The 20,935-nt window shown below is 44.2% G+C and overlaps 1 protein-coding gene across 7 annotated transcripts; it reads left to right on the forward strand.

The window, feature by feature from the left end:
• The first annotated feature begins 1,401 nt into the window (after positions 1-1,401).
• On the forward strand, positions 1,402-20,384 carry PRXL2C (peroxiredoxin like 2C). 7 transcript variants are annotated; one of them, XM_063636902.1, is made up of 7 exons: positions 1,402-5,024; positions 5,334-5,402; positions 8,267-8,320; positions 8,484-8,589; positions 13,966-14,097; positions 17,051-17,175; positions 18,082-20,384. In XM_063636902.1, exons 1-7 carry the CDS (start codon positions 4,833-4,835, stop codon positions 18,157-18,159), a joined length of 756 nt encoding a protein of 251 aa, XP_063492972.1. In that variant the 5' UTR covers positions 1,402-4,832; the 3' UTR covers positions 18,160-20,384. The 7 variants fall into 7 exon arrangements, with proteins under 7 accessions (XP_063492972.1, XP_055127755.1, XP_055127758.2 ...); XM_055271783.2 differs by having other exon boundaries at positions 4,767-4,862; XM_055271781.2 differs by having other exon boundaries at positions 4,787-4,970.
• Positions 20,385-20,935: the final 551 nt, after the last annotated feature.

A 20,935-nucleotide genomic window follows, 5' to 3' on the forward strand; every position in this document is an offset into this window, starting at 1 on the left:
GAGTGAAGATAATCTAAGGATTCTGCATCCTTTTCTGGGGGAAAAGTTAATGCATTTTTCAGTTTTTTTTTGTTTTTTTTTTTTTTTGAGACAGAGTCTTGCTCTGTCACCCAGGCTGGAGTGCAGTGGCATATCTCGGCTCACTGCAACCTCCACCTGCCAGGTTTAAGCAATTCTCCTTCCTTAGCCTCCCGAGTAGCTGAGATTACAGGCGCCTGCCACCACACTCGGCTAGTTTTTGTATTTTTAGTAGAGACGGGGTTTCGCCATGTTGGCCAGATTGGTCTCGATCTCCTGCCCTCTGGTGATCCACCCACCTCGGCCTCCCAAAGTGCTGCAATTACAGGCATGAGCCACTACGCCTGGCCATTGCATTTTCAGTTCTATGCCAGATAGTTGTATCCTGTTAGGCAGAAGTATGACTTTGCTATTATCTTTATATGGAGATTAAGTGTGGTTTTAGAGGATGTGTACCGGTGCCAAGTTGACAAGAGATAGACTGGTGATTAATTTTATGTGTTAACTTGACTAAGACATGATATCCAGTCGTTTTGTTAAATACTAGTCTAAGTGTTGTTGTAAAGGTATTTTTTAGATGTCATTAACATTGAAATCAGTAGACTTTGAGTAAAGCAGATTACCCTCCATAATGTAGGTGAGTTTCATCCAATCAGAGAAGGCTTAAGCAAAGACAGGTTTCCTGAAAAAGAAGCACTTCTCAAAACTGCAAGACGATTCCAGCCTCTTGCTGTGCAAAATTAGGACTCAAGACTGCAACATCAATACTTACCTTCATTTCCAGCCTGCTCACCTGCCCTACACATTTCAGATGTGCTAGCCCCGACAATCACTAGTAAGTTTCTTAAAATAAATTTGCTCTCGGCTGGGCACGGTGGCTCACACCTGTAATCCCAGCACTTTGGGAGGCTGAGGTGGGTGGATCACCTGGGGTCGGGAGTTCAAGATCAGCCTGGCCAACATGGAGAAACTCTGTCTCTTCTAAAAATACAAAATTAGCTGGGTGTGGTGGCACATGCCTGTAATCCCACCTACTTGGGAGGCTGAGGTAGAATAATCACTTGAACCTGGGAGGTGGAGGATGCAGTGCGCCGAGATTGTGCTATTGCACTCCAGCCTGGGCAACAAGAGCAAAACTCCATCTCAAAAAATAAATAAATAAATAAATTCACATACTCTCTCCATTTTATATATATATATAAAAAATGTCTCTATATATAGAGATATATATTATATATAGAGATATATACATACACATATATATAGATCTATATATCGATATATAGATATATACATCTATATATCGATATATAGATATATATGGTCTGGTTCTCTTCTGGAGATCCCTAATACAACACTCAAAAAATTAACAAATTGTACACCCACATACACAGTAGCTTTATTCATAATAGCCAAAGGACAGACACAACCCACATGTCCATCAACAGATGAATGGGTAAAGAAAATGCGGTAGATACATTCAATGGAATATTATTCAGGCTTAAAAAGGAAGGAAATCCTGACACGTGCTGCAACAAGGATGAACCTTGAAGAGATCGTGCCAAGTGAAGTAAGTTAATCACAAATGGCGTTAGGTAAGCAGGGAATGGGCAATTAGTGTTTAATGATTATGGAGTTACAGTTTGAGATGATGGAAAAGTTCTGGAGATGGATGATGGAGCAGGCTGCACAACAGTGTGAATGTACTTAATGCCAATGAATTATACATTTAAAAATGGTTAAAATGGGAAATTTTATGTCATGTATATTTTACCACAAAAGGGGGAAATATTTTTTAAAATTAACAAATTAAGAAAAACTGTACACACTGTATTATCCCCTCAGAGCTGTATTCTTGGCAGTTGAATCTCTTAGTTGGACTTCTCGGAAGATATTTTGGAGGAGGCTTTCTTGGGCAACACAGTAGTTACACTGGCAACTCTACACACATGGAGTGCTGTCTCTGTATTTGTGAGTGTGTGTTCTTTGATTTATTTTAAACCATGGACATACGAAGTTATACCATCAAATATTAGCAGGTCATTCCTAAATAATAACAGAATGGAAACAGTAATAGTTTACATTTACTTTTCCTTAATCATAGTATCTAAAGGTGCTGTATTAGTCTGGGTCCAATAATGAGATTTAAACCACACTGTAGGTTAAACAGGGAAAGTTTAATATAATGAATGAGTAAACTTTGATCAGATGACATGCACCTGTAGTCTCAGCTACTCAGGAGGCTGAGGCGGGAGGAATGCTTGAGGCCAGGAGTACGAGACTGTAGTGTGCTATAGTCATAGCACCTGTGAATAGCCACTGGACTCCAGCCTGGAAAACATAGTGAGACCCCATCTCTGAAAAAACAACAACTCTGATTAAAGTGTGTCTAGAAAATATAAAGAACCTATGGCTAAGGACAAATACTCAAAGAAGACACACTTGAAAGGGACCCTTCCCCAAATTTGGGTTTCAGATCTGACTGGAGCAGGTATAGTTCAGCCTACTGGATAGCTACTGTGTAGAAGTTTGATGGCTTGCCCAGGCTGGATCTGGTATACAGTCAAGGGAAAGGCAGAAAGGAACGCACTAGAATGCAGGCAGGGCATAGGTCATCAGCAAGCAGTGGCATGAGAGCAGAGGGAATGGTGATGGGTACAGGTGAGCCAACGGCTCTACAGAGAGCAGTGGCTCGATGGGCACAGGTGAGGAATTGGGGGCACAGGTGAGGAATTGGGCTGCTACTGGAGTTAGGAGTGCTTTCAAGTTCCAGTTTTCACATCAAGTGAGGTGCTAGGTTATTGCTAGAACAGCCAATAGTTGCAGTGTTGCCAAGGAAGTGTGTATCCTGGTAAAGTGCCAGAGGCAGAGCTCAGGCTATTTGAAATCCCCTTCCTCCTGCAATGTCCTACCAACACTGTCTATTGAAAATGCTTAATATATCGCCCATTGCAAAGGTTAGATGCATAGAGGAAATCTGTCCATTGTCACAGAGTATATAGTGAAGGGTTAATTTGGAGCTGAGAAGCAATAAGTTGATAACTGTCACAGGCACTTCATCTCTCAGTGTCTCATTCAGTCATGTACTGATGCTCCCTAGACAACACCTTCTAATTTCTGCATTTCTGCATGGCTACTATTCCTCCTCCAAAACTATTTTTTGATGATGTCTGAGTTCATCACTCTGCAAAAACTAAGTCATGTGGCTCTTTGTATTTGAAAGTGAAATTGTCTAACCTGTAATTTATTTCACATGAAATATGACACTGAAAGCAGTAATGTCAAAGAAAATTTTTCATTCGTTGATATCAGCAATTAATTAGAGCTGCCAAAATACCACCATTCTTATCTGTATATCAATTTCTGCTTACCAAAACACTGCTTACAATAAATTTGGTGACATCTGGCAAACTGCCTGTTGCGAGTGCTATTCATCAGCCTGCACTTTGGTCATGCATTTATTTTCAAAAACTCATAAAGCTCCTGGCCAGGCCCAGTGGCTCATGCCTGTAACCCCAGGACTTTGGGAGGCTAAGGCAAGAGGATTGCTTGAGCCCAGGAGTTCAAAACCAGCCTGGGAAACATAGGGAGACCCTTGTCTCTACAAAAACAAATCTAAAAAAAATTTGCCAGGCATGGTGGTGCATGCCTGTGATCACAGCTACTTGGGAGGCTGGGGCAGGAGGACTGCTTGAGCCCAGGAGGTAGAGGCTGCAGTGAGCCATAATCGTGCCAATGCACTCCAGCCTGGGCGACACAGCGACACCCTATCTCAGAAAGAAACTATCTTGACTTACAAACAGATCTACGCTTAAAATTTTCTAAACACACTGCAGAGCTGCTCAAACACAGCACTTAATGGGTGCTCAATAAAGTATAAAATCTTCACACAGGTGAAAGCCAGAGGATGCAGCATCAGCCTTTCCTGCACTTTGTGGCAGAGTCACATCAGTCACATAGACCTGCCTAGCACTCTGCCCCGTAAATATTCTTCAACTCAACAAAGGCCATAGATAAAGGATGGACTTTCTGAACCCCAAATCCATACACAAGGGTGAGTAAACTTATGAAGACAAAGAGCCTGCAATGTTATCTGGTCCTGCTCTGGAAATTTTGGACACACGGTTAGCACCCATGAGAAATCCCAGAGAATGACAAACCTCTAAATCCAGGGCCAGTTTGGTCTCACAAAGGCTGACATCCCCAGATTTCCCTATGCCTGCCTACTCACCCCAGGAGAAACTGAATTGTAAGTGTGGGATTTCTACAAAACAGCTGCTAAGCCATCTAACTTCATCATCCTCATCCCACCCAGCTCACCTTTTATTTATTTTTTTAAAAAATGGAGATGGCGTTGCCCTCTGTTACCTGCCCAGGCTGGTCTCGAACTGCTGGTCTCAAGTGATCTTCCCGCCTCGGCCTCCCAAGTCGCTAGGATACAGGCCCGGCCTGTGTGTGTACAAAACGTGGGCCTTGCCCTAGCCCACCTTTTACACATATATCCATTAGTTCTCGAATAGGTGAGAACACCCGCTCAGGTGGCTATGGAGGGCGCCGGCGGCTTTCTTTTCAATGACGCTTGCTCGCCCTGGATAGACCTTACTTTCTCTCTCTGTCCCCTATCCTGAGAGCTGAGTCAGAACCGCCCGCGGGGTTCACTCCGACAACTCCCAGGCCCTTGCCGCGCGGCGGAAACCGTGACTTGCCAGGCCCCACTTCTGCACGCCCCGCCCCGCCCGCCGCGCCCAGCCTCTACGCGCCCCGCCCCGCTCCGCGCTGGCAGAGCGGACCAAGGCCCTCGGCCGCCCCGCGTCATGGCCGCGCCCGCCCCGGTCACGCGGCAGGTTAGCGGCGGCGCCGCCCTGGTCCCGGCCCCGAGCGGACCCGACAGCGGGCAGCCCCTGGCGGCCGCCGTGGCCGATCTGCCGGTGCTGGACGCCCGCGGACAGCGGGTACCGTTTGGCGCGCTGTTCCGGGACCGCCGCGCCGTGGTGGTGTTCGTGCGGGTGAGCGGGTGAGCGGGCGGCGGGGCTGGAAGGGAAGCGCGGCCCAGGGTCCCAGGCACGCTGCCGGGATGCGAGCCGCGCCTCCTGCTTCTTAGGACGGAAACGGGAAGGCAGCCTGCCCAGCTGCGGCCGCTTCCCAACTAGGGCGGGGCAGGGTGAGGGCGAGGCCCGCTTCCCACGCGCCGGGCGCCCGGGCCGCCGGTCCCGGCCCCGCGGGCGTCGCCTTTGCTCGCGTCACGCACGGCGAAGTACAGGGATCCTTCGGGGCCCGAGGGTGTTGCTTTACTAACTTGCCGTTTCGGCTTTCAGCATTTCCTGTGTTACATCTGCAAGGAATACGTAGAGGATCTGGCCAGAATCCCCAAGAGTTTCTTACAAGTGAGTTTCCGAGCGTGGGCGGCCCAGTGCCCGCTTCTGCCGACCTTGCGAGCGGGGCGGGGGAGGACGCGGCTCCAGCGCGGCGCTTGCAGCCCAGATTGCTCCTCCCCGCACCTCTCTCCACCCTCGTTCCTCCAAAAGGAGTGAGACGTCAGAGATCTATTTCTGCCCTAACTCATTGGATGCTGCCTGGTGGTAAACGTACTAACAATTGTGGTGTTGCCTGGTAACCTAGTGCCTGTTCTCAAATGTTAACTGATAATGCCCTAAAACAAATGCTGGAAATGGTTATTTTCTTCCCTTTATTTTTTGTTACACTCCAAATAGCTGCTCATTATGGGAAAATACTAATATATCATAAAGGTGCAAATGTTTATGTTAATAGGCTGCAAGTTCCATGTCTCTAGGACAGCCACATACTTGTTTTTCTTCAGGCACAGATAGGTTTGTGCCCAAGTGAGCTTTTTGAGGGAGGGCATTGAACAGCCTTTATAAAACAGATGTTTTTTCAGCAGACCTTATCAATCAGGATGTGAAAAAATAACATTGATTAAATAACTGTGCGGCCCGACGCAGTGGCTCACGCCTGTAATCCCAGCACTTTGGGAGGCCGAGGCGCGCGGATCACGAGGTCAGGAGATCAAGACCATCCTGGCTAACACGGTGAAACCCTGACTCTACTAAAAATACCAAAAATTAGCCGGGCGTGGTGGCGGGCGCCTGTAGTCCCAGCTACTCGGGAAGCTGAGGCAGGAGAATGGCGTGAACCCGGGAGGCGGAGGTTGCAGTGAGCCAAAATCGCACTACTGCACTCCAGCCTGGGCGACAGAGCGAGACTCCGTCTCAAAAAGAAAAAAAAAAAATAACTGTACCACAAAGTTTTAAAAAAAGAATGTCTTTGGGGAGAATATTATTGACTATATAATTTTGAAAACAATGTTTTGACTGTTCTTCTGTGTATCCTTTTATTCTCTTTTTAAAAATTGACATATATAATTGTATGTGTTTATGGGATACAGTGTAATATTTTCTTTTTCTTTTTTTTTTTTTTTTTTTTTTTTTTTTTTCAGACGGAGTCTTGCTCTGTCGCCCAGGCTGGAGTGCAATGGCGCAATCTCGGCTCACTGCAAGCTCCGTCTCCCGGGTTCAAGCCATTCTCCTGCCTCAGCCTCCCGAGTAGCTGGGACTACAGGTGCCCGCCACCACGCCTGGCTAATTTTTTGTATTTTTAGTAGAGACGGGGTTTCACCCTGTTAGCCAGGATGGTCTTGATCTCCTGACCTTGTGATCCGCCCGCCTCGGCCTCCCAAAGTGCTGGGATTACAGGCGTGAGCCACCGCGCCCAGCCGATACCGCATTTCCTTCATATTTATCCATTGTTGAACACTGAAGTTGCTTCTATATCTTGGTATTGTGAATCATGCTGTAATAAAACATGGGAGTGCAGATATCTCCTCAACATACTGATTTCATTTCCTTTGGATAAATGCCCAGTAGTGGGATTGCTGGATCATATTATAGTTCTATTTTTAATTTTTTTTAGTAACTTCCAGACTGTTTTCCATAATGGCTGTACTAATTTACATTCCTAACAACAGTGTACAAAAGTTGCTTTTTCTCCACATCCTCACCAACGCTTATCTTGCATCTTACTGATAGCCGTTTTAACAAGTGTGAGGTTATATCTCATTGTAGTTTTAATTTGTATCTCCCTGATGAGTAGTGATTTTGAGCATATTTTCATTTATCTTTTGGCCATTTGTATGTCTGTTGAAAACTATTCATATCTTTGGCCTTTTTTTTTGAGGCAGAGTCTTGTTCTGCCCGCCAGGCTGGAGAGCAGTGGCACAATCTCGGCTGACTACAACCTTTGCCTCCTAGGTTCAAGTGATTCTCCTGCCTTAGCCTGCAGAGTAGCTGGGATTACAGGCATGTGCCACCACACCCAGTTAATTTTTGTATTTTTAGTAGAGATGGGGTTTTGCCATGTTGGTCAGGCTGGTCTCGATCTCCTGACCTCAGGTGATCCACCTGACTTGGCCTCCCAAAGTGCTGGGATTACAGGCATAAGCCACCATGCTCAGCCCTTTGTCCATTTTTTAATCAGGCTATGTTGTTTTCTTGCAAAGTTGTTTGAATTTCTTTTACACTTTGGATATTTGCCCCTTATCAGATGTATAGTTTGCAGATATTTTCTCTCAATCTGTGAGTTGTGTCTTCTCTGTTGATTGTTTCCTTGGCTGTGCAGAAGCTTTTTAGTTTGATATAGTCCCATTTGTCTTTTTTTTTTTTTTTTGAGACAGAGTCTTGCTCTGTCGCCCAGGCTAGAGTGCAGTGGTGCAATCTCGGCTCACTGCAAGCTCTGCCTCCCAGGTTCACACCATTCTCCTGCCTCAGCCTCTCCGAGTAGCTGGGACTACAGGCGCCTGCCACCACACCCAGCTAATTTTTTTGTATTTTTAGTAGAGACGGGGTTTCACCGTGGTCTCGATCTCCTGACCTTGTGATCCGCCCGCCTCGGCCTCCCAAAGTGCAGGGATTACAAGCGTGAGCCACCACGCCCGGCGTAGAAATCATTGTTTACACCTATGTCATGTAGCAGTTTTGTAGTTTTCTTCTAGTAGTTTTATAGTTTTAAGTCTTATGTGTAAGTCTTGAAATTCCTACTTAGCAAAAGAAGCATCTGAATTAATATTTTACCATACATATCTTTGCATTAACTCACACAATTTTGCTGTTTATTCCATTCCTGTAGAAGCCTATAGGTGGCATTAGAATGAAACAGTAGAGTTGGGTTAAGGGATGTTGTATAAAACATGCATAATTTCTAATGATATATACATGTCCTTTTTTTTTCTCCTAAGGAAGCAAATGTCACCCTTATAGTGATTGGACAGTCATCCTACCATCATATTGAGGTAAATATCTAGCACATTGGGAGACTAATGAATAAAATCTGTTTCAGACATAAAAATTACATTATTTAAACCACTAAATGTAGGCTAAATTGGCTGAAGTTAGAGTATCATTACTTTTCTTTCATTTGTTCTTGTAAAAATTCCAACCATTCTCTCTTTTCAGCCTTTTTGCAAACTGACTGGATATTCTCATGAAATCTATGTTGATCCTGAGAGAGAAATTTATAAAAGATTGGGAATGAAAAGAGGTGAAGAAATTGCCTCCTCAGGTAAGACATAACATGTCTCAAATAGAAAACACTGGTGGTGTATTTTCATATTTGTGTATATATGCATAAGGAAACATGGTCAATTCATAAATCAGGCTTCTTTTTTTTTTTTTTTTTTGAGACGGAGTCTCGCTCTGTCACCACCCAGGCTGGAGCGCAGTGGCGCGATCTTGGCTCACTGCAACCTCCACCTTCCGGGTTCAAATGATTCTCCTGCTTCAGCCTCCTAAGTAGCTAGGATTACAGGCGCCTGCCACTACGCCCAGCTAATTTTTTGTATTTTTAGTAGAGACAGGGTTTCACCATGTTTGCCAGGCTGTTCTCGAACTCCTGACCTGTCTCGGCCTCCCAAAGTGCTGGGATTATAGGCATGAGCCACTGCACCCAGCCTCAGGCTGCTTTTTATTATTCTAATAAGTGGTCCAGATACACCAGGCTCCAGAGGATTCATTTTCTGGGTGTAATGACATGGAAGGCTGTTAGCAAAGCACTATTCAATGGAAATAAGTTGCAGAAGTGTTTTCAGTGTGGTTCCATTTTTGTGAAAACAAAAAGGATTTTCATAAAGATCGTGTGTGCACACGCGCACATAATGAAATAGGTTTTAAAAGATACGGTAGTGTTTACCTCAAGGAGGGGAGTGAGAAAATTGGCTTTTGTATTTTTTACAAGTATATTTTACTTTTGTAATTAAACGAAAAGTAGTATTAAGTTCACATAATTTTATACCTCAGTACCATGGCTTTAATACCCCATCTCCTTTAATTGAGGAAATCCCACTTATCATTTGAAATCACCCAACTGAAAGGGGCTCTGAATCACTCTTCAAGCAGAAATCATTGCTTCCCTGTTGCTTTCACGCACCCTGCACTTCATTATATACTCTATTACTGCACTTAAGGGGACCAGAGAGTATAGTTAGTTGAAGAGTTTCATGTTTATTCATCTTTACATTATCTGTGTTCTCTGCCCTTGCCACAGTTCTTTGTAATTAATAGGGCTTAGAAAACTTGAGTTGTACTGCTTATGTGTGTTTCTGAAATGCCAGATAAGAGAACTCAATTCAAACAAAAATCAATAATTTTGAATAAATATTATCGACCTCTTGTTTGATACCCACTATGTTGGATGTTCCCAGGAGGACAGTGATAAAATACGTAGTCCCCACCATGCAGACTCATCATCTACTCTGGGAGACAGGCACAAACAGCTAATTACAATACCATCTAAGGGCCAGTGGTGGAGGGAGGCATTCCTGACTAGAAATTCCTTTGTCAGCAATTTAAGTGGAGTAGGATCTGGGAGGGCTTCTCAGAGGAGATGAAGTCTCAGCTCACTCTGAAAGGAGTTAGCTGGGTGAAGTGAGGGTGGGGAAGGGTGCTGTAGACAGAAAGTAGCATGTGCAAAAGCACAAAGGCATGAGAAAACATGACTCCTTCAGAAAAATACAGGTCCCTGCCTCTGGCCAGGGTGTAAGACCCAGTTAGGGGAATTGGTGTGAGCCAAGGGATAAGTTACAGCCAGTTCGCGTTGAGCCTGGGGTAATGTGCCAAGGAGTTTGGATTTATTCTGAAGCAGCTGGGGAATGATACAAGTGTTTGAAGCAGAGAAGTGAGACAGTCATATAACCCATGTGGAGCAGGGATTGGAGCTGGCCAAACCAGAGCCAGTGATATTCGTGACAGGGTTGTAGGGCAGACATAAGCTAGAAAGAAATGGCAAGGCCTCCAGAGGGAATAGAGAGGAGGGGACGGGTCTGGGAGCTGTTTGTGAGGTAGAGTTGCATGATCCCTTTATTGATGGGTTTTTTTGTTTTTTGGGTTTTTTTTTTTGAGACAGTTACACTCTTGTTGCCCAGGCTAGAGTGTGATGGTGGGATCTTGGCTCACTGCAACCTCCGCCTCCTGGGTTCAAGTGATTCTCCTGCCTCAGCCTCCTGGGTAGCTGAGATTACAGGCATGCACCACCATGCCCTGCTAATTTTGTATTTTTAGTAGAGATAGGGTTTCTCCATGTTGGTCAGCCTGGTCTCGAACTCCTGACCTCAGGCGATCCACCCGCCTCGGCCTCCCAAAGTGCTGGGGTTACAGGCATGAGCCACCGTGCCCGGCTCCTTTATAGATGTTTTTAAAGAAAAAGACCTAAACTTGATCAGAACTAATGATGAGCTGGCATAAACATAGAGTCTGCTTGTTTCTCTCTCTTTAGTATAGGAAATCATAGCAGTACAGATTGTGAACCTTACTTTTTGGAACACAGTTTTCATGTGCTGTAACAGAGTCTCAACACGTGTAAGGTCTATTTAATTATTTAGCCCTTTAGGGCTGGGCGCGGTGGCTCACGCCTGTAATCTCAGCACTTGGGGAGGCCAAGGCAGGCGGATCACCTGAAGTCAGGAGTTCATGACCAGCCTGACCAACATGGAGAAACCCCGTCTCTACTAAAAATATGAAATTAGCCCGGTGTGGTCGTGCAGATCTGTGATCCCAGCTACTCAGGAGACTGAGGCAGGAGAATTGCTTGACCCTGGAAGGCGGAGGTTGCGGTGAGCCAAGATTGTGCCATTGCACTCTAGCCTGGGCAACAAGAGCGAAACTCCGTCTCAAAAACAAAATTTAGCACTTTAGACATAAACTGTGAGTTTCACTTTAGTAACACCTCACTATTCATTGTCACAATAAAGATATGGAATTGCAAAGTAAATAGATGAATACTAAGTTGAATATATGCTTGTAATTATAAGAGAGGGTGTATTCAAATCTTCACTACTTGAACCTGTGTTGAAGGACTGCATTGCCAAACAAAATACTAGGTTCTCATAAAATAATTTTTTTAAGGTTTCTCCCTAAAAAAACATAAAGCATAAATCTCAAAATCAGTCTCAGAATAGTCTTACTTGAAAACTAAGGCACTAAAAATATATTATACAATTACAATTTAAAATTAATGGTGCCTATTTTATAAAGATGAAGAATAAGAATGAAGCCATTACATACAAGGGAGTACTGGGTTTGTAGAAGACTGAAAAACACAAGTTTGACACAAAAGAATTAAATTCAAACTGGCAAAACTAGATTGTGCTTGACAACAAAGATTACTTAGTTCTAGGCTATGGAATCTCAAGTTGAATTTCTAAAATTTCTGAAATATTAATTGACGCCTTCTTTGGACATAAGAAGAGAGTTTGGGCTGGGTGTGGTGGCTCACACCTTCATTCCTAGCACTTTGGGAGGCCAAGGTGGGAGGACTTCTTGAGTGTAGGAGTTCGAGACCAGCCTGGGCAACATGGCCAGACCCTGTCTCTACAAAAAAATGCAAAAATTAGCTGGGCATGGTGCGTGCCTGTACTCCCTGCTATGCGGGAGTCTGAGGCGGGAGAATTGATTGGAGCCTGGGAGGTTGAGGCTGCAGTGAGCTGTGATCGTGCCACTGCACTCCAGCCTGGGTGACGGATTGACACCCTGTCTCAAATTTTTTTTTTTAATTTTTCCCCAAAAATAAGGAGAGAGTTTGGATTTCTGAGCATTTATTTCACATATAGAATCCTATAAGATAGTAAAATTCAAGGCCAGGCATGGTGGCTCACACTTGTAATCCCAGCACTTTGGGAGGCGGAGGTGGGAGGATCACTTGAGGCCAGGAATTTGAGACCGGCCTGGGCAACAAAGTGAGACCCCCATCTCAACAAAAAAAAAATTTTTTAATTAGCCAGGATTGGTGGCATGAACCAGTGGTCACAGCTACTTAGGAAGCTGACGGGAGGATTGCTTGAGCCCAGGAGTTTGAGGCTGCAGTGAGCTATGATTGTGCCACTGCACTACAGCCTGGGCAACAGAGCATGACCCTGTCTCTTAAAAAACAAAGTAAAACTTAATCTTCTACTCAAGTCTCTATGCTAGTGAGCCTGTATTTGTTTCTTGGTAAGATAAATGCTCATTATAATGTAAACATGGAAGAAATCAAAGAGTTGAAGAGATGAAGAGAAATAATAGGTATTTGGAAATTTTAGGAAATTAGGCAGGCCAAAGGCTGCATAGTCATTGAAATAAAAAGTTAAAAGTAAGACATAAATGGCAAGGATAGGAGAAAAATTAATTACAACGAGAATAAAGAGACTGAGTTTCTTTGCTCCAATGAAGTGGAAATTAAGTATCAGCCACTGTGATAACAGAAATAGAAAACTGACAGCCAAGGAGAAGTGAAGAGGCAGCTGCAGTGGCTGTTGTCACAGCTAAGCCTCCATGTCTCAGTAGCATGACATGGTAGGAGGTTATTTCTTTTTATCTTAAATTTCAAGAACAGGACCGGCTGCGGTGGCTCATGCCTGTAATCCCAGCACCTTGGGAGGCCGAGGCGGGCGGATCACCTGAGGTCAGGAGTTTGAGACCAGCCTGACCAACATGGAGAAACCCCGTCTGTACTAAAAATAGAAAACTAGCCGGGTGTGGTGGCACATGCCTGTAATCTCAGCTGCTTGGGAGGCTGAGGCAGGAGGATCGCTAGAATCCGGATGGCGGAGGTTGCAGTGAGCAGAGATCGCGCCATTGCACTCCAGCCTGGGCAACGAGAGTGAAACTCCGCCTCAAAAAAAAAAAAAAAAAAAAAAATTTCAAGAACGGTTTTTCTATTTGGATGCCTTTCCTCTCGAGCAGCAGTTCTGGGATCCTGGCACCTTCCATCTTGTGCTTTGCCACCTTCAACCAAAGCCTTCCAAGAATGTAGAAGGAACATGAGAATCCCTTGTGGGAGGAGCTTGGCCTGGAAGCAGCACAGATCATTTCATTCATTGTTTATAACATAGTCACATGCCTTGCCTAACTGCAACTAAGACTGGAAAATATACTTTAGCTGTGGGCCCAGGAAGAGGAAACAGGTTTTGACCAACACATAGCAGTGTGTGTCACAATGTCTCTTGAAAAAGACTGTAGCTGCCTGTTAATAAGTGAGACTAAACAGAGTATAAATGGGGAATTAAGATGGAAAGCACTGCTAATTTGAGAAGTCTATAGTTGACATTTTTCTGTGGCGGAAAATGATGTGGGTCCGTCATCACGTTTTCCTTTAAAGCAGTAGTTCTTAACTGGGACATTTACTCCTTTCTCCCTTGGGAGACATTTGGCATTGTCTGAAGACATTTTTGGTTTTTACAACTTGGTAAGCGGTGCCACTGGTATTTAGTGGGTATAGAAGGCAAGGATGTTGCAAAACACCATGTATCGCACAGGACAAAGAATGATCTGAGTCAAAATGTTGATGGTAAAAGATGGAGAAACCATTCCTTGAAGGAAGAAAGAGAATGTTTTCTAGAAATACATTATCTTCTTAACATCAAATTGAATATAAAATGACATTTAAAGACAATTTTCGACATTTCAGGACAGAGCCCCCACATAAAATCAAATCTACTCTCAGGAAGCCTTCGGAGCCTGTGGCGGGCAGTGACTGGCCCTCTCTTTGATTTTCAAGGAGACCCAGCTCAGCAAGGTGGAACCCTCATTTTAGGTCCAGGTAAGTATCAAAGCCCAGGTTCAGCAGTAGACGTCTTGTGCCTTTTACAAGTTCAGAGGCTGCCATTTTCTTTTCATTTTTTTTTTCCCCCCAAGACGGAGTCTCGCTCTGTCACCTAGGCTGGAGTGCAGTGGGGCAATCTTGGCTCGCTACAAGCTCCGCCTCCCGGGTTCACACCGTTCTCCTGCCTCAGCCTCCCGAGTAGCTGGGACTACAGGTGCCCGCCACCACGCCCAGCTAATTTTTTGTATCTTTAGTAGAGACAGGGTTTCACCATGTTAGCCAGGATGGTCTCGATCTCCTGACCTCGTGATCCACCCACCTCGGCCTCCCAAAGTGCTGGGATTACAGGCGTGAGCCACCGCGCCCGGCCCAGAGGCCACCATTTTCTTCATAAAGCAGACACCCTGTACAAATGGACATCTTGGCATTACAGTCAGGATGCTGTGCTTTTGTAGGGGGGCATCTTTTGTTTTCAAAGGCTTCTGTGTATTTTGATGTTTATGTATTTGATGAGCGTGCCCATCATCCCATGCCTGGATGATTTCCCACAGTCACCTGTGGGCTGGCGATCTGTATATGGCTGTCACACTCCGCTATTTAGGAATGTTCAGTGGAGATGAACATTTCCGAATAGGGGAAAATCGTCACGTGCTTTTTTTTTTTTTCAAGAAAAGAATCCAGCCGGGCGCGGTGGCTTACGCCTGTAATCCCAGCACTTCGGGAGGCCGAGGCGGGTGGATCACGAGGTCAGGAGATCGAGACCATCCTGGCTAACACGGTGAAACCCCGTCTCTACTAAAAATACAAAAAAAATTAGCCAGACATGGTGGCGGGTTCCTGTAGTCCCAGCTACTCAGGAGGCTAAGGCAGGAGAATGGCATGAACCCAGGAGGCGGAGCTTGCAGTGCGCCAAGATCACACCACTGCACTCCAGCCTAGGTGAGAGAGTGAGACTCTGTCTCAAAAAAAAAAAAAAAAAAAAAAAAGGGAAAGGAATCCATGTAGTTATTTATACCTAACAAAACTAGGAGATTTACTTAGTGTCAGCAAGTAAGTCAGTGCTAGGGACAGCTCATCCCATAAGATTGGGATTGAGGCTGGGCATGGTGGCTCACACCTATAATCCCAGCATTTTGGGAGGCTGAGACTGGTAGATTACTTGAGGCCAGGAGTTCAAGACCAGCCTGGCCAACTTGGTGAAACCCCGTCTCTACTAAAAGTACAAAAAATTAGCCGGGCGTGGTGGTGCATGCTTATAATCCCACCTACTTGGGAGGCTAAGGCAGGAGAATCACTTGAACCTGGGAGGCGGAGGTTGCAGTGAGCCGAGATCATGCCACTGCACTCCAGCCTGGGTGACAAGAAGGAAACTCCCTCTCAAAAAATAAAAAAGAATGGGATTGAGGTCCGACTATAAGCCACACACTGTTAGCAACTTTATTGATGGGTGTGGACCACCTGAGATTGCTTTGGCTCGTCTCTGCTATGTGTTTGAACAGATGTATTTGAACAGATGTAAGGATTGTGGACATCTAAGTGTATTGTAACTTATTAGATCTCTACTGTGTTCCAGCATTGCAGCAAAGGACAAACACCCATATCAGACAGGGCCCAAAAGCCTAAATCACTATGTTGTAAGATCATCTTTTTGTTTTTTCTTCCTTTTTAAAACTGTCTGCTTAATGAGCACAGCTTATAAGAGTTACGCAAGTAATATTTACTTTCATAAATGCCTTTTTTTTTTTTTTTTTTGAGACGGAGCCTTGCTCTGTCACCAGGCTGGAGTGCAGTGGTGTGATCTCGGCTCACTACAACCTCTGACTCCTGGGTTCAAGTGATTTTCCTGCCTCAGTCTCCCGAGTAGCTGGGACTACAGGCGCCTGCCACCACACCCAGCTAATTTTTGTATTTTTAGTAGAGGCGAGGTTTTACCAGGTTGGCCAGAATGGTCTCAATTACTTGACCTCATGATCTGCCCACCTCTGCCTCCCAAAGTGCTAGGATTATAGGTGTGAGCCACCATACCCAGCCAATACCATATTTTTTAGAAGGAGGGTTTTGACTGAGTAATATGACTTTTGGGCTTTTTGCAGCTGGAACATTATAGCCAAAATCTCCTTTTCCCTCCCTCTCATGAATTTATAACAGTTAGATTCGTTATAAAAAGAAGCCCTGATTAATGAGAATGAATCCTATGCATTAGCCCAGAATGACATTAGCCATATTTCTGAACAATTTATTTCCATCCTCAGACCCAAAAGGGGATGTTTTTGAGTCCCTTATCTCCATGTCTCTGAATCATTTGTCCACATCTTCTGTTGTGTAAGAATAAAGAGTACGTGGGCTGGGCGTGGTGGCTCACACCTGTAATCCCAACACTTTGGGAGCCCAAGGCGGGCAGATCATGAGGTCGGGAGATCGAGACAATCCTAACACGGTGAAACCCCATCTCTACTAAAAGTTAGCAGGGTATGGTGGCATGCACCTGTAGTCCCAGCTACTAGGGAGGCTGAGGCAGGAGAATTGTTTGAACCTGGGAAGTGGAGGTTGCAGTGAGCCAAAATCTCGCCACTGCACTACAGCCTGGGCGAGAGACAGAGACGCTGTCCCAAAAAATAAGTAAAGAAGAAAGAGCACATGGAGAGCATCATTTGTGTGCCAACTTGGGACCATACAGTCATCCCTCAGCATCCATGGTGGATTGGTTCCTGGACTTGCAGTGGATCCCAGAATCTGAGATGCTCAAATGTCTCACATAAAATGGTGTAGTATTTGGATCTAACCTATGCATGTCCTCCCCTGCACTTTAAATCATCTCTAGTTTACTTATAATACCAAATGCAATGTAAATAGTTGTACTGTACTATTTAGGGAAGAATGACCAGGAAAAAAAATGTCTGTACATATTCAGCAGATATGCAGCTATCCTTTTTTTCCTGAATATTTTCAGTCCGTGGTTTGTTGAATGAGGATGCGGAACCCATGGATGCAGAAGGCCAGCTGTGCTTAGAAAACATGCCTCATGGCCGGGTGCAGTGGCTCACGCCTGTAATCCCAGCACTTTGGGAGGCCGAGGTGGGCGGATCACAAGATCAGGAGATCGAGACCATCCTGGCCAACCTGGTGAAACCCTGTCTCTACTCAAAATACAAAAATTAGCTGGGCGTGGTGGTGCAAGCCTGTAGTCCCAGCTACTCGGGAGGCTGGGGCAAGAGAATCGCTTGAACCCAGGAGGCGGAGGTGGCAGCGAGCCGAGATCGTGCCACTGCACTCCAGCCTGGCGACAAAGTGAGACTCTGTCTCAAAAAAAAAAAAAAAGAAAGAAAACATGCCTCATATACTTAATCTAATGGTTTAAGTTAAAATTCTAGTCTTGAGTTCAAGAATCAAACAGAAACTAGATTGTAAATTTATGATTATAAATTATAAAATCTGTATTTTAACAGATGTAAGGATTGTGAACATCTAAGTGTATTGTAACTGATTGTCTTTTAAGGCCTTATTTTAGAGCCTCTTTTGGGCTATGGTTATAATACAGATAGCCTGTTAAATCAGTATTTGGGAGTGGGTTTTTTGAGGTGAGTGATTTATTTCCTTATTATATTTATTCTATTATTAGATTTAAGAAACAGATGTGATTTTCCAGCTTGGTGTCTATGTGAGTTCCGTATTCTGCCCATCTGACAGGACATTTTATTTAATTATATTTAATAAAACCTAACAGAAGGTTGTAATTTAAAAATCTTTCCCCTTGGATCTCATAAAACATCAAGTATCACTCTTATTTAACCATAATCCTTGTCATACTTTATTACCCTGATTAAAAATTATTATGGCATTATATAGAGAATATAATACACTCCAGGTAATTAATTTTTCCCTTTGGACTAATTAAAGGTTGAAAAGCTTCCTTGATTTTAGTAAGCAATAAATTTGATGAATAATACTATGCCTCAGCCTTTTATTCTCATTCTCTTCTAGGTAACAACATCCATTTTATACACCGCGATAGGAATAGGTTGGATCACAAACCTATCAACTCTGTTTTACAGCTTGTAGGAGTTCAGCATGTGAACTTTACAAACAGACCTTCAGTTATCCATGTGTGACTTAAAATGCACTCAGTCACTTTCAACTGGACCTTTTGGAATGTGACCTTCAATGCCTAGGTGTAATATCTTTGTGCAGTGTCTAACCTGCTGTCCCTTCCCAGCCTTTGAGGAGTTAGGGAAGCATAAAGGGGGCTTGAACCAGTTGATATGCGTGCTGGGAGGCATCAGTTGTCAAAATGTGATATATACTTCCATTTTATAGCTTTTAACATTTTATACAAAATAGCAAAAATGAATATACAAAATAGAACTTTAAAAGCTATAAAATCATAAATACTCTTTAAATTATTTTACATTGTGGTATATTCAGTCAATGAAAGATTTTTTTTGGCAATCTAAATTCTGACGAAGAATATATAAAGACAGGAGAGCAACACAAGACCATTGTATTCAGTGAAGAAGGCAAAATATCAAATCTGTCAACAATGTAACTGCATTTTTATATGTATATATTTGTATTTTTGTATGCTTAGGAAAAAGACAGGAAATAAACACCAAAATGTTGCCAGTAGGTATCTCTGTGTTAAGATTACAGTGTTATTATTTTCTTTTCTGTACTTTTCTGTATTTCCCAACTGTTATATAATGAGCATGATTAATATTGTAGGGCCAGGAAAAGGTCTTTAAACGTTATAGGACAATTTTATGCCACATAACAACCTTCACAAAAGTGCAAAATTATATAAGCTGCAGTCCACTTTTCTATCCTAATTGCTTTACTCAGAGGAAGTGTGGCAATCCGAACATTTCACATGTAGCCAGTGTCCACAGCACCTTCTCGAACTACATACTTGCTATCCATTTCACTAGGGTTTTGGGGGGTTGGGGGAGCTATGGAGAAAAAAATTGTTTTAGATATTTAAGATACGTATTTAAAAATATGGTCGGTGTGCTTTTTGAAAGGGAACTATAAGAATTTTTTTTTTTTTTTTTGAGACGCAGTCTCACTCTGTTGCCCAGGCTGGAGTGCAGTGGCGTGATCTCGGCTCACTGCAAGTTCCGCCCTCCGTGTTCACGCCATTCTCCTGCCTCAGCCTCCCGAGTAGCTGGGACTACAGGTGCCCGCCACCACGCCCAGCTAATTTTTTGTATTTTTAGTAGAGATGGGGTTTCACCGTGTTGTAACAGCCAGGATGGTCTTGACCTCCTGACCTCGTGATCCGCCAACCTCGGCCTCCCAAAGTGCTGGGATTACAGGCGTGAGCCACTGTGCCTGGCCTTTTTTTTTTGAGATGGAGTCTTGCTCTGTCACCCAGGCTGGAGTGCAATGGCTCAATCTCAGCTCACTGCAACTTCCGCCTCCTTGGTTCAAGCAATTCCGCCTCAGCCTCCCAAGTAGCTGGCATTACAGGCACCCGCCACCACACCTGGCTACTTTTAGTAGAGACGGGGTTCCACCATGTTGGCCAGGCTGGTCTCGAACTCCATACCTCATGTGATCCATCTGCCTCGGCCTCCCAAAGTGCTAGAATTACAGGCATGAGCCACCATGCCCAGCCAAGAATTGTTTAAATTTTTTTAAAACTTGGTAATTTAAATGTACACTATGGTTTAGTTATGCATTCCTAGAGAACTGCTATTTCTCACCCCCAAACTGCTCTTATTTGGGAGACTGTTGTCATCTTTTATTTTTCTAGAATCTTTTTTTTTTTTTTTGAGATGGAGTTTCACTCTTGTTGCCCAGGCTGGAGTGCAATGGCACGATCTCAGCTCACTGCAACCTCTGCCTCCCGGGTTCATGCGATTCTCCTGCCTCAGCCTCCCAAGCAGCTGGGATTACAGGCATGCGCCACCACGCCCAGCTAATTTTCTATTTTTTAGTAGAGATGGAGTTTCTCCATGTCGGTCAGGCTGGTCTCGAACTCCCGACCTCAGGTGATCCACCTGCCTCAGCCTCCCAAAGTGCTCGGATTATAGGCGTGAGCCACTGCGCCTGGCCTGTTTTTCTGGAATCTTAATATGTTTAGTTGGGAAGTGTCCAGAAATCCTGATGAAAAGTATAGCAGAATCAGAATTTTGGTAATGATTAGCAAGTATAATACTGCTTTGAACTCAGTACTTTTATATGAAGCATATAAAGTTACAAAAAAAACTAATGTATTCAAATATTTGAATATACCTTCATGTTTGTATAATGTTTTTATTCAATAAAAATGAAATTTCTCATTTAAATTATTTTGTGCTTTTTTTTATATACTAAAGGTGACCTTTGCTGATTTTAGACTTAATACTGCTGAATCACAAGCTTACACAAAAATTATATACAGTTGACCCTTGAACAACATAGTTTCAAACTACACGGGTCCAGTTATATGTAGATTTTTTTTTCAATTACAGTTATACCAAGTGTGGGCCGGATGCGGTGGCTCACGCCTGTAATCCCAGCACTGTGGGAGGCCGAGGCTGGCGGATCACGAGGTCAGGAGATGGGAGACCATCCTGCCTAACGCGGTGAAACCCTTGTCTCTACTAAAAATACAAAAAAATAGCGGAACGTGGTAGTGGGCGCCTGTAATCCCAGCTGCTCCGGAGGCTGAGGCAGGAGAATGGCATGAACCCGTGAACCCGGGAGGCGGAGCTTGCAGTGAGCCGAGATCGTGCCACTGCACTCCAGCCTGGGCGACAGTTATACCAAGTGTGCCTGGCTCCCCTGCCACCTCTTCCGCCTCTGCCTCACCTGAGACAGCAAAACCAACCCCCCCCCACCCACCCCCCGCTCCTCA

The sequence above is a fragment of the Symphalangus syndactylus genome, chromosome 3, assembly GCF_028878055.3.
Source record: "Symphalangus syndactylus isolate Jambi chromosome 3, NHGRI_mSymSyn1-v2.1_pri, whole genome shotgun sequence".
Lineage (NCBI taxonomy): Eukaryota > Metazoa > Chordata > Mammalia > Primates > Hylobatidae > Symphalangus > Symphalangus syndactylus.